The sequence below is a fragment of the Osmerus eperlanus genome, chromosome 10 (assembly GCF_963692335.1).
Source record: "Osmerus eperlanus chromosome 10, fOsmEpe2.1, whole genome shotgun sequence".
Lineage (NCBI taxonomy): Eukaryota > Metazoa > Chordata > Actinopteri > Osmeriformes > Osmeridae > Osmerus > Osmerus eperlanus.
In genome coordinates this window covers 10960159-10973297 of record NC_085027.1, presented here as the reverse complement: position 1 = coordinate 10973297, position 13139 = coordinate 10960159, and the positions used below count along the sequence as shown (strand labels likewise).

Here is a 13139-nt window from a genome sequence, read left to right as displayed (position 1 = left end):
GAAATAGTGCAGCTGTTGTGGCTGACATCTTGATAACATCCTTGATATGATGAAGATGTTGTTCCTGCCCATTATCTGTGACAGGGTTCAACTCACTTTTGTAGACTTCATGAATCCTGGGATCTCAGGGATATCTAACCAGCAAAAATGTATACGTGGACGTGTTTGGCACGATGATTTGTTTACACTTTACGGCAAGAGCAAAAAAGCTACCAGACTGTGGAGTTGGGCTTTCGATTAGATAAAAAAGCTTATCCTGGGTAAAATAGCAGAATGGAGCATTCTGTATATATTTATTTCTAAGAAGCTCTGCTATGCTTTGCTCTTTGAATGAACCAACTGAACAATAATAATTCACAAAAAAACTGTTTGGGCCATGGGCGGTCTCTTTTCAGGGTAATTAATCTCAAATCTGCTATGGTAGCCTCAATGTCAACTTTTTTTAAATTAGAGAGTCAGTTAAACACTGCAGATCAATTATTTTGGGCGCTAATAGGTTCCTAACGTTAATATATTTGTGTTGACCTCTACGTCCCTGTGTCAGTTCAACAACCCACGATGGCCACTGTGGCTGTAACTCGGATGACTGATTTCAAATTTCACCTTTAGTTTTCATTACAGTGTTCCAGACCTCTTTGTACCTGTGCATGCCAGAACGCATTCAGAGGGAACGTCCAGGGGGCCCGCCAAGCCCTGAGTTATGAAGCTAGCTACAGCTGGATCTTGGCCAAGGAGAGCGCAGAAGGGCTAGTTATGGCAAAATTGAAAAAGGGGGTTCTGTCTGAAGGCTCTTGTAATATCCCTGTTAAAAGCCTGGTCAGGATTGCTGGTGTAGAAAATAAGACTTCACACAGGAGACAATTTAAAACTCACCCCTGTTTTGTCTCTTCTCTGACTTTATTGCAGTTTTGTCCCAGAGTTTGGCAGGTGTGTATGTGTCTTTTGTGAGTTATAGTCTCCTTTTAACAGTCATGATCTTGTGCAGGATGCTGTATCTTTTGCCCACAGTGCACATCCCAGTGTTATATTCATCACTGATTCGACCACACTTCCAACTTTTCTTTTTGTAGGTAAAAAGTACCATTGTGCACATTTAAGGCTAGCTGCTGCCACGACAAGAGAGATATAACTCCTCCATAAGCTTTAAAATATGTTAATTCAACAGACATGCACCTGCACATCTTCTCAACAGTGCCACATTTGATTCGCTGACGGGCCCATCTAATCGTCTGTTTCTGAGTGATTGTATTAAGGCAGATGGAATCATATTCTCCAAGAAACTATTATTATACCACCCTGTTAACCTGCTCAAAGTGCACAGATAAGAAATGAATTTAACATTTCATGTGCAGTGGTAAAGTCAAGTCATTTCTGCATGACATTTAGCTTCAGGCTAAGCCATTAAGAAGTACACAGCACTAATGTCTACAAGCATGAGCTTCCAATTACACCTGACCTCATCGTGGGAAGGAAGTACAAAGATGGTGTTATCTTTGAGTGGCTAAAAAAACAAAAGTCAGTTAATGTTAAAATTAAATGAAACTGAGCATTAACTAAGCCTAAGCATTATTTTGGCTTGCACTGAGCATGAAATGTATAGCTCAATCAACCAGGACATCAAGACAAGCAAACATAATGGTAAGTATATGAATTCTGTAGTTTACATGAAATAACCCAGACATTTATCTGACTGATCGTGGATTAAGCCAGACCACCTCTGCTTATTTTGCAAATCAATATAACACAATAACGTTGCTGTACTACCACTTCGTGATAATATCCTCTTTTGTTTGTTACCCAATGTTTAGCGTTTGGTTTCTCTAAATCCCCCCCACACACGTGAGGGGGGAGCTCTGTTAGCCAGTGTACAATCAGCCTAAATAAGGACACATAACATTTATTACAAAGAGGTACAGGAATAAAGTCACTGTTTTCTATTGCGGTGAACACGAGGTTCTATGGTGTAATGGTTAGCACTCTGGACTCTGAATCCAGCGATCCGAGTTCAAATCTCGGTAGGACCTACATTTTAACATCAGCTGAGAATCCGATTAGAAAGTTTTGCTTTCTCCGAAGCGTCGTTTCTAGAGTCAGAAACGGAGTCTTGCGCAACATTGAGACAAAACGGAGTGTAATGAAGGGCACGTTATGTATTATCATCAATAGGAAGCCTTTACAACTCTTAACCACTAGCTGGCAGAATAGTCCATGGAACCACGGACTAAAGATGACACCATCTGGGGTATGCTTTGTGGAATAGTTTAATAGTTGAGTTCCTAAAATAAATACAAAATTTATAAAAGTAAACCGCAGTACAATGTTTACCATCATGCTACTTCAAGTTTCTACTTGTAGATTTTAACAGACTTTCAGTAAATAAATATTTTTTGGTACTGTTCATTGTATGAATTTCAAATTAACATTAAACCAAATAGGGGCATAGGCAGTTGACTGTCAAATTTAAAGATTGCAAAAGCACCCACCTGATGGTATCGGCGTAAAACTATGATGATGCTTGGCAAAAACCAAGCAAACGTTGAGACAGATTTGAGTACAGCGCGAAAGGTGCACCCCCCCACCCTCATCACAACCAAAATGGCGGAAGGTAGTGTCGGATCGGCCGGAGCTGGACAGTAAATTGTATTTCAAGCACTTGTCGCTTGTTTAAATATTTACATTTGTTATGAAAGTGGGGTTTTAAGCCACACCAGTTCAAGTTGTGAGAAGACTCGTCACATTTGCAAAAGGTGTAAGTATTAAGAACCGTTATTTTGTGGTTATTTACTGACTGACTGCTCTGAGTTTATACTAGAGCTCGCTCGTTTAGACATCCAACTCGTATCCTTCTGCCTTGTCAGGGAGGCCTATCTTTTCGGCGTACTGGTCTTGTTTATTGAGGTATTGTAGTAAATAACTAACAATGACTGCCTTGTTTAGCAGGCCACAGATAGCTAATCATGTGTAAAGTGGCATGTCATAGTTTGACCCATATTGTCCCTGCTGTGTAGGCAGTCCTCACCCTCGCTGAGTGTCCCTTTGCGGAGTATACGTCGCTAGCCAATTGGCCAAACCGTTGTCGCTGATTTATTTGAGTTGCCGCATTTATTACAAAGTTGTTATAAACAGAATCGTGACAGCCTAATATCCACTGCGTACCCTGCCACAAATGATAAACTGATTTAGTTAAGGAAACAAGTTTTGTTCATTTGCAGCACGTGATGTTTTACTCTGTTCACGGTGTTAAAAGATATCCAGAAAGGGTATTCCTGCTCAAACTGTTTTCTGACAGTTTGGAAAAGAGTATAGAGTTCAGGATAACTTCAATACTACCATGGAAATCACCTTTATACATTCGCATTATTAAGATAACCCGCTTGCAAATTGAGATGGACAATTTCTGGCTTTACGCATAAAAAAATATATATGTTGAAAATGCTAGATCCTTTTGTCTGAGTCAAAACAATTTATAGTAGCAAAGATACCGTAAGAGCAGAATCGATGCACACTTCAATTTAAAAGTTGATATGACGTGGAGGTAAGCACCCAACCCAAGTACACTAGCAATGATGTTAGCTTAAGGGGTAATGGGGAATGCATCATAATTTCCTAACACTTGTGTTTTAGTGGTGACACAGGACAGGCACGTTTGGTCAAAATCATGTATCCGTCACAGTGTTACCCTGTGATTTAAGAACTAGAGTTGAGCATAACAGAACTATTATCAGACTGTAACCTCACCATACAAATGAACTGAAGAAGCATTTTATACCTAGCCTGCTTCAGCCTTGCAAAAACTGCAGTAGCCAACATTAGCTAGGTCTTGTATGGATCACATATGTCCATGATCTTGAGCTTCAATTGTCACTCAGTTGCTTACAGTGTAAGAATACTTGAAATGTCTACAGTCTGTGTGGTTGGCCCGTGTATGTTGGCGTTTCCTGTGGGTGTCCCCCACAGTGGAATGTTAAGGAGGACAAGATGTGAATTACAGAAGCAAAACACATGGAACTTGCAGACAAGTGAGTATGCAAATGAACTAATATTGACAGGAATGTCAAGGAGTCTTACAGAAGTAGCGTTACTGCAGAAGTGAAGAAAATATCAAAGGCCAGATCATGTCTGTTAAGCCGACTGAATACAACACATTGGCTATTCTCAGTAACCATTACGATTACTTTGACCTGGCTCAGTGGTGACCTACAGTTGAATGGTTTTCATATCACCAAGCAAAACTGCACATTACCAATGGCCTTTTAAGACACCAAAATAATAAAATCTTAGTGGAAATGGACATTTCTGCTAACCAGACCTGAGGAAAACATACCATCAGGGCATCCCACAGACTAAACGTTAATTGAACCCCAAAGCATCAGTTAGGCTTAATTTGACATTACAAACACAATTTTGGTTAAGTGATTTCAGAAGGTAGAATGGTTGGGCTTAGTTTTTTTTTAGCATTTTGCTTGGATGAAATGAGGAAGGCCCAACCTTAGTTATGTCTTTTATTTACTATGTTTTCTGGATCACCCCAGGAATGAAACTTCTGATTTAACTTGACAACCTTCACTGTCGTTTACACTAGGTCGTATTTGGTCTCTTTCTCTTGTACTTTCATGCAGATGTCTACCTGAAAGCAAACTTAAGACCATTGAATGGCTCCTCATTACTGCTATTTCTCTTAGACACTGAAAATAAAGCTTGGTAGTAGAAAACTATTACCTGACCTCATAAGTCACATAGCCTCATCAGAGCTCCTACAGTATGTAACAAGAAAGCTGGGAATAAAACAAGTTAGACAAAAAGTGTGTGCTCTGGGATGTGACTGCCCTAATGTCACACATGCTCTCTTAATGTTTTCTACCTATGGGGAATTAGAAAGTAAAATGCTTAGAGGTTGGGGGAGATGCTGTTTCCTGGAGACAACACTTTCATTCCTTCTGGGCCATGAGCCAAACTCTATGGTGTGGAACTCCACTGAGATGATACTCTGAGACGATCTGCCACATCTGGTAAACTGTGCTTTTCATTACCTGCTTGTCCAATTCATTTTTTCCTGGCAGGGCTTAGTAACCTGTTGCCGGGCAAGCAGTAATATGGGCAGGGCAAGGCCATTTCCTCAGTTAGAATGGCCCAGAAAGACGAGGAAACTTGCTTCATAATGTAGGAAGTATCATTTTACCTGGTGGACAGATTCTAGCTTTGCAGTTTGCCCGGCAATAATATTGCATCCATTATGGATGAAATAAGAGGCAATTTCATGTGTACTGCATGCATATCAATTGTAGTCCACAGACTTTATAAATCAGTCATCAGACCTCACATATTGTGTGGTTTTCCTCATTGTGTAAGCCTTAAAATATATTGTATTAACTTAAATGTCAACATATATTCACAGATAGCAAAGTTATATATTTTTAAATGTTGTCTTGGCTGCATGCTTTGCCGGTGTCCAGTTCATCTTTCTAATAAAATCTGTGTTCAAGAGAGGAAAAAGAATCTGATGTTCTTGAAGATTTTCAGGAGCCGTGTATTAACTCAAGGCCTACAAGAAAAAGTTATATTATTGTTGTCTCCAAAGCCAGCAGTAATTATTGCCACCACATGTCAATAAAGGACACTGCCTAACCTTGAGAATCTCACTTTAGCTTCACAAGGACTGGGTCTTGAAGAGTGATATGGTGATAGAGAAGCAAACCTTCTGCCTGTGAAGAGAAAACAATAAAGCCTCTTCACACAAAGTGGAAAAACCAGCAACATTCTTAAAATGCCAGGCCGCTGTAACATTTTACATTAGGGACTTTCTGTTGAAGATAATTTATACTTGGCTAAGGAAGTTGAGGATTGTTGTGCGTAGCCTACTTTGAACACAACATTCATTATGAATCACAATGCCCTTATTCAGATATACCTGAACAAACAAGATGAGGCTATAGTTGTCAATCCAACAACCTTTTTAACTTCAGAGCCACAAAACATCTGAATCTCTCTTTTCTCTTTCTCCTCTCTCTTTCTGAAATGTGGAAATCTTACTATTGTGAGCAGTTGAACAGTCAAAGGCATTCTTTGGTTTGACAGTTCTGCCCCTGGGAGACGTAAAATATATTTGTCTTCAAATCCAAATACTTCAGTGAAAAGGCACATAATGTGTCTCACAATGTGTTCATTTGAAACGAGACATCTCAGTCTCTTGTGTGAGAAAGGGTATCCAAGGAAGCTCTTAGTGTCATTCCTCTTGGCCTGTTGCTTGCTATCCAGCCATAACTTCCAACAAGCATTCACAGTGATTTATGCCAATGACCAATGTTCCAGTTTGGCTGTTCAACCAGGACATGCTGTAAATCTTGAATTCTATACATGCCCAGATTGTGCCACCTTACCCTCCTCTAGAGATGCACAGCACAACGCAAAGCTTTATTGTAATGTATTCCCTTGTGGAAATGTACTTGCCTATTTACAGGCTCTTATTCCTGAATCATGCATTTTGTCAAGGAACCAAGTCAAACTCCTGTCAACAAATCTGCTCACGTTTTCGCCTCTGTTCACGCCTCAATTACATAACAAACATATATCACCGTATAACAAACTCCCTCCAGATAAAAGATGGGTTTACGTGCCTGTCTGAGAGGGACGGGAAGTGGACGCCACCCTTTTTGGACAAACTAGAGGCAGATGCTTGGTCATGGAGGCTTCCTACTGACTTATGTTTATGTTTCTCAGTGAAGCCATTCTTCTCTCCTCCCTCAGACCCTGTACTCTCCTGTCAGTGTGCAACCTGCGCTGTCCGTTCCTTGGCCATGTCCACTCCTCTGTTGGACATCCACACAGCTGGGTGTTACCAGCAGGGGCGTTCTGAGACCCTGAAAGAGAGCACTTTTTATTGGCTTCCCTCAACCTTGGCACTACTGAGCTTTGGACAGCTGGAGGATATTGCTTTATCATGTTATCTTTTAACAAACCCCTATGGTCAAGGACTCAGAGTTATTGTGGGGTCTACCCCCCCCCCCCTCTCTCTCTCTCTCTCTCACTGTGTAACGAGCTGTAGCCTTGCTAGGGTGTGGGGGTCAAGTGGGTTTAGCCCAGGCTCTTCCCACATGAAGGTTTTTGGATTTGTTGAGTTTCTTGTGACTATCGTAACAGACCAAATCTGATTTGAAAGTAGAGAGCCAGTCTAATGTACTTTAGGGTTTGCACACCCCATATTGGCACTATTATAGCCATATCACTAAAACACAACATCAGTGTTGTAAGCACTATCAGTGTTTCACTACCTTATGGGTGGTACTGAAACATTGCTTTGCTCGGTTTGAAAAGCATTGCAAGAGTTGGAAAGAATTGGGAAAGACCTGTCTCAGGACAAAAGATGTCTGCTTTTCCTTTGTCATGCTAGCATGGTAAATAATTCAGAACAGCATAAATATTTACTGTCATGCCACAGAACTGCTGAGGAATACTCCTGGTGTGGTCCTTACAGGGGCGGACAGTGCTCCTTCAGGGTCTGCTGGGACTTGCAGGAAGGTGGGAAGAAGACTCAGAGATTGGATTTTCTCCAGCGCTCTTCTAGAGCTGGTCTGGCATAGAGCAGTGGGACAGCCACGTAGCCCACTTTCACTGGGATGCAGAATCTGCTGCTGAAATGGAAGACTGAGTCTCAAGTGACTTACAGTTTTAGTTCAGTTTCAATGTTAAGAGTGTAGAGATTGTGCTTTTTGTGGTCCGAGTAGTGGCTGCACAATTTGAAGATCTAATTTCTGTCCTTAATCTATTGAGACTTGACAATGATCTGTCCGACCGTTTACTGGAGCAGGTCATCATAAGAACAAGTCTCATGATCTGTCATTTTGTCTCCTGGGTTGCCATGGTGACATCTACAATTCTGGAGGTATTCTACTTCTGACAGGGAGGCAGAGAGTAGGGATATAAGGGTTGGGATGGGGAAGAGAGGGAGAACCGAGGATTGGGTTCCTATATATAATGCTTATGTAATGCACGTCACAGTGCAGTTATTTTTTCTTGTCCCTTTTTTGCGCTGTATTTTTAGCAGACTAGCAGCATGGTCAGGATGAGTTGCATACTCTGGCCTGTCTCGTGGCTGTGTGGTCTAAAAGAGGAGCTTCGACGTGCACAGGAATAGTGCGCTAGACCAGGCTTTTTGCCTGTATTATCTGTAGGCTCATGCAAACTAGAGGCAGACTTCTCATTTGAAACCATCCAGCCAATAGTTATGGCTTTTGATAAGCATTCTTGTAGGCTATAGTATAAACTGCTCAGTTATTTTATAAGTTAGTTTCACAATGCAAGGTCTAATGTACTAAATGATAAAGCAAGAAATCCACTCTGGGGCTTTACCCCTTGAAGCCCTAGGCAAGTTAATGAAAAAACATCTATCGGCGTTCGTCGATAACTATTCTGTAATTATGGCTCACCTGATGTTCTTACAAGAGTAAGTAAGCTAGAGGCCATATCACCACCCAGATACCAGAACTGACCCACAGCGTCCCCTACCTTGTACCACAGTCCTGAATTAGTCTGCCTAAGTCTGTCTTCAATGTCTAGGCAGGAGGATGTCAACACACACACACCCACATTCTCTGTGTTGACTTTTGCCCATCGTAATGCCTGTGAACTGGTGGAATGCTGCCTGGGGTACGCTGGCGCTGTTGTTGTCCTTAGCCGCATGCACATCTGCTCCCGCTTTAGCACCCTGCAGTATGGAACCTCTCACATTTCTGGAGGTGTGTGATTCGTGCCAATAGGTCACACACACTCCAAGTTTTACTTGCGTGGGAGAGCGGGGGTTTTAATCTGTGCGTGTTTCTTGTGTGCATGTGAAACATCCGTGACTTGTACGTGTTCAACATGGGCCGTCCCTCACGTCTACACGCAGCCCTTTCACGGCTGCGTTTCAGCCACTCCCATCAATCCACTGGAACAGAAAGGGGGTGACGGACCCTTTATTCATGTGGATTAATGAAACACCACTCTGAAAAAGGGCAGGATTAAAACCATCACAGACTTGGCTACCCTAAGTATGTCTTCAAGTAGTGAGGACTAGGCTGGTAAGATTTCGGTTGGAAGTCACATGTTTTTGGGTCAGAAGCTTGTGGAAATACCACCACATAGTTTATTTTTGTCTCACCATGGATTTCAAGATGCCCTGTACACTGAATCTAAAGTTGGTCCCGCCAAACAGCTGATTAATTGCGAAGGCTAATAACTTATTTTTAGTAGGGACAAGCCTTGCAAATACAATGGAACGCATGTTGACTATTTGAACAGAATAGAGAAACCTCTTCATTCAGATCATAAGCCATTATGCATTATGTGGGATCAAATTCCGTTTGTCTTATGTCAGATGACTTTTAGTCTGCATTCTCACAGTAGGAAAAAATGATGATCTTTTTGTAATAGGAGTGGAAGTGGCATTACACAGTGAACAAGGATTTTCTGTCCATCTGTCAATAGTTGGATGAGACAGTCGAGGTATGGAGGGAGGGGTGATTGATTCGGAATACACTTGTCTCCTATTTCCCAGTATGGTATGAAAAACAGCCTCATTGACCCTGCCTTTGCCCCTCACACAGCCATGGTCAAAGCTAGTGTACTGTAGGACTCAGTAGAGGATAGCTAATGTCCATTTGCTCGTTTGGAAATAATGCTACTGCACAACAGCAATGTTCAAGCACTATTGGAACTGCACTAAAAAAACACTAAGCTAGCAGTTAAAGCCAAGTCTAAGGTAAAGAAGTAGGGGTTTGCTTGACAGTCTAAGTTAACACTGATCTGTCTCCCAGTGAGTTGGCCTTTTGTGTTGCCAACCTTGAAGTTAGCCTGCTGCCAACACATTAAGCTAACACCCTGCTAATTAGGCTAGACTACACTCTCCACACCCTCACTGTTTGGAATCGCAGGCATAGCCTTACTGACTCCTTTAAATTTTGTAGCATTTTTTGACTCCCAGATAAAAAAATAGTTTCCACTGTTTCTCTAGAGCATCAGGAATTGAAAATACAAGGTCTCAATTGTGCTTTAGACATGCCAAGTGGGGAACATGGTTTTGATTTCAACATGCCTGTCACCATTACATTTGACATTTTCCAGGATGTAGTCCTGTGTTTAAAAAAAAGAAGGAAAATACATTAAATTAGTCCGGGATGTATTCTCCAGTATATATCTAATTACATTTGTGCATAAACTAAGCAGGTTTGTGTTCTGAACTCTTGTGAAGACAGCAGGAGAGCTTAGATGAGTGACATGACTTTGCGTTTACCCATTGAGACAGACTATTATCCCTGTGCTCCGCCCGGTGTCAGGGAGTTGAAGGATGAATCCGGTTACTAAGGCAAATTGAAGACATACTGAAATCAGAGTATATTCCACCACACCCAAAGGCTTGAGCACCAGTTACTGTAAACTTCTATTACCATCCCAGCAGACACATTTGTTGCAGAAGTAAAATCTTTTGTTTGCTTTTGACTAATATAATACAAAATGATAACTTTTTAAATATGCAGAAAGCCTCAAAATCTCCAGGCTTAATGCCTGTACAGTGTATAATTGTTCTTAAATGCCAAAGGGAAGAACCACACACCTAGTCAGTCAGTCCTCACATACCTCTCCTTAAATCAATTTGTATCTGATACGCCCCATTCCTTTCCTTCTCTCTTTGTTTTTATCTGTTTCACTAGTTTTTATTTATGACTTCATTCCTGGGAACTCTTTGTATTGGACTTGTACGGCAAATCCATTTAGGGAGGACAAAGAAGAGGCTAAGGAGCACCAAGAAAATGATATACATTTTCATAAACGTTTCCACCTCTGCCCCATTTCTTTTCTCCACTTTCCCCTCATTTCCACACCCTTCTTCCTTTCCTCCCTTTCTTCCCCTCCCCTCATTCTCCATGTGCAGACAGCCGGCGGGGATGGGAGATGATGGAGGACAAAGGCCCTCGCGTAGCAGACTACTTTGTGGTAGCCGGCCTGACAGACGCCTCCACGCCGCTGGACCAGGAAATCCACTTCGATGATGTCTGCCACAAGATGGCCAAGCCCAAGGCGCCCATCACCGACGTGGCCGTGGTGATGCGGTCGCTGGGGGAGGAGGTGCCGTCCGGCTACACCTGTGTGGAAACCACCCCCTCGGGCCTGTCAGCCGACCTGAACAACGGCGGCCTCATGGCGCCGCAGATCTTCCTCTGCTACCGGCGAGGGCGTGACAAGCCTCCGCTCACCGACCTGGGGTGAGTGGAAGAGCCTGGAGAGGATGAGCGTGTGACGTCCAAACAGTGACGCGGTGATGTTATAACCACGATTAAGTTTGCTGCACTAAACCTCTGGAATTGATATTGAAAATGGTAATCTCCTCGTTTCTTCAGAAGTAGGGCTGACTAATTTGAACTAGGACTAAATCTGTGGGGTTACTAAATTGGCTGAACCTTTTCCATCGAAACTGTTTTGAAGCAGCCTCGTTACGAAAAGCAGAAAACCTAGGGCTCCCTCACATCTCGCGCTGAGAGGCAGACGAGGACAGGGCTAAGTGTGCTAGGCTAGCCTCTGAACCTGCCATGTTTAGTGCTTATCAGGCGCTTACACAGAGCCTCTGTACCGACAGGCCTTATCTGGTGATTACCCAGAGAGCTTGTGCTTCCGACTGCATTGTGAGAGGTAGTAATCAGCTTGGTCTGTGGTTGGGTGTCATAAACAGAATGACAGCGTGCGTGGCCATGTATTCAGGTTCTTGTATGGGGTAAAATGGAATGTGTATGTCATTATTTTGTGTGCGAGCGAGTCTCTTGAGTCTGGTGGTGTAAGGTCGAAGGCGAGTAAACACACTCTCCCAGTCGGCTCCCACCATTAGCCATTAGCGTGTTCTCCCAACATGGCGGCAAAGCCCAGACCACCTCTCTGGTTACCATAGAGATAGATCTTCACCCCATTGCTGCCGAGCTTGAGCGGAAATGGCCCCATTTCCCAAGCTCGGTGGTAAATATTAGGCTTAGCTTCATAATATATCAAAGTCATTGTTCGAACTCTGAAACGTTCCCTCTTGTACTAATGTAACACTGGCCCCTGAATGTCACCGTGACCTGAATGGAAAAGACACAACAGGCTGGGAATTTATGCACAGCTTCATTTTCTGTGAAGTACCAACCCCTCATTTCGAACAGTTTCCCACCATGTTATTTGTAACCTACTGAAAGCCTTTCGGTATAGTTGCTTGCTAAAAAATAAGGTATATACTGATCACAGTAGTGCTAGCCGTGCAATGACCTATCACTGAAGCTTCACTTTTTAATAAATGTTTTCCCTTTCCCCTCACGTTTTGCTCCCTCCCCAGTGTTCTGTACGAGTGGAAGGAGCGCCTGAAACAGGGCTGCCACATCATCCAGACCACTCCCTCTGGCCGTCCAGCAAACATCAGCAGCACCTCGTCCCAACGCATCTACATCACTTACCGCCGGGCACCTGAGAGCCAGCCACACGCCGCCCTGGCCGTCACAGACATCTGCATAATCATCCCGGGCAAGGGCGAGACTCCCCCGCACACCTTCTGCAAGGTGGAGAAGAACCTCAACAGCAGCTTGGTAAGATGGCTGCCTCGGGTGTGTCTCTGGACAAGCAGGGAGGTCATGTTGACATTGAGTTTTGCATGCAAAAGAATGTTTGTCGTGATAAAGGCTTGATAGGTCAGCGAGCTCTGGGGCTTGTTCAGAGGAGGAAAACGTAAAAAAATGCTTGTATTGACATTGTATCAGGATGCCCTTTGTTTGACATGCAAACTGTAAAAACAGGAAGAGCCACCACAAATTCTCACTCTCCCTGGCAAGAGAAGCATCTATTGCCACACGGTGAATTGGGGCTTGTCTTGGAAACGGGGGTGTTCTATATCAGTGTTTTCCCTAGGTTTACAGCTTTTGGGGGAGTCATGGTCTCCCGACCATGAGACAGAAATGACATGCCGTTGTGTAAATAAGATAAATAACATAAGGCCATTTAGTTTGTTTAATAAAAGAGCAAGCTATATACCTGTTTTATAGGAAAGGTAACCTTAAATGACTTATTTTGTGATCTTTTTTTATTTTGTAATTTTGTAATTTTATTTACTTGACCTTCCAGGGGGGCGGGGGGTTCCATTGGGGGGG

At 42.8% G+C, this 13139-nt stretch overlaps 1 protein-coding gene and 1 non-coding gene across 11 annotated transcripts in view; both read left to right on the top strand.

Annotated features, from left to right (window-relative positions):
* Positions 1-1952: 1952 nt before the first annotated feature.
* Positions 1953-2024, top strand: trnaq-cug (transfer RNA glutamine (anticodon CUG)). Its single transcript has one exon. It is a non-coding gene; the product is annotated as a tRNA-Gln (tRNA).
* Positions 2025-2586: 562 nt separating this feature from the next.
* LOC134027780 (C-myc promoter-binding protein-like) overlaps positions 2587-13139 on the top strand; it is a 41440-nt gene continuing 30887 nt past the window's right edge. For all 10 annotated transcript variants that reach the window (XM_062470885.1, XM_062470883.1, XM_062470878.1 and 7 more), the window contains exons 1-3: positions 2587-2749; positions 10907-11237; positions 12335-12581. In XM_062470885.1, the coding sequence (XP_062326869.1) occupies positions 10927-11237; positions 12335-12581 (558 nt within the window). In that variant the 5' untranslated portion in view covers positions 2587-2749; positions 10907-10926. The remainder of the gene's footprint in view (positions 2750-10906; positions 11238-12334; positions 12582-13139) is intronic.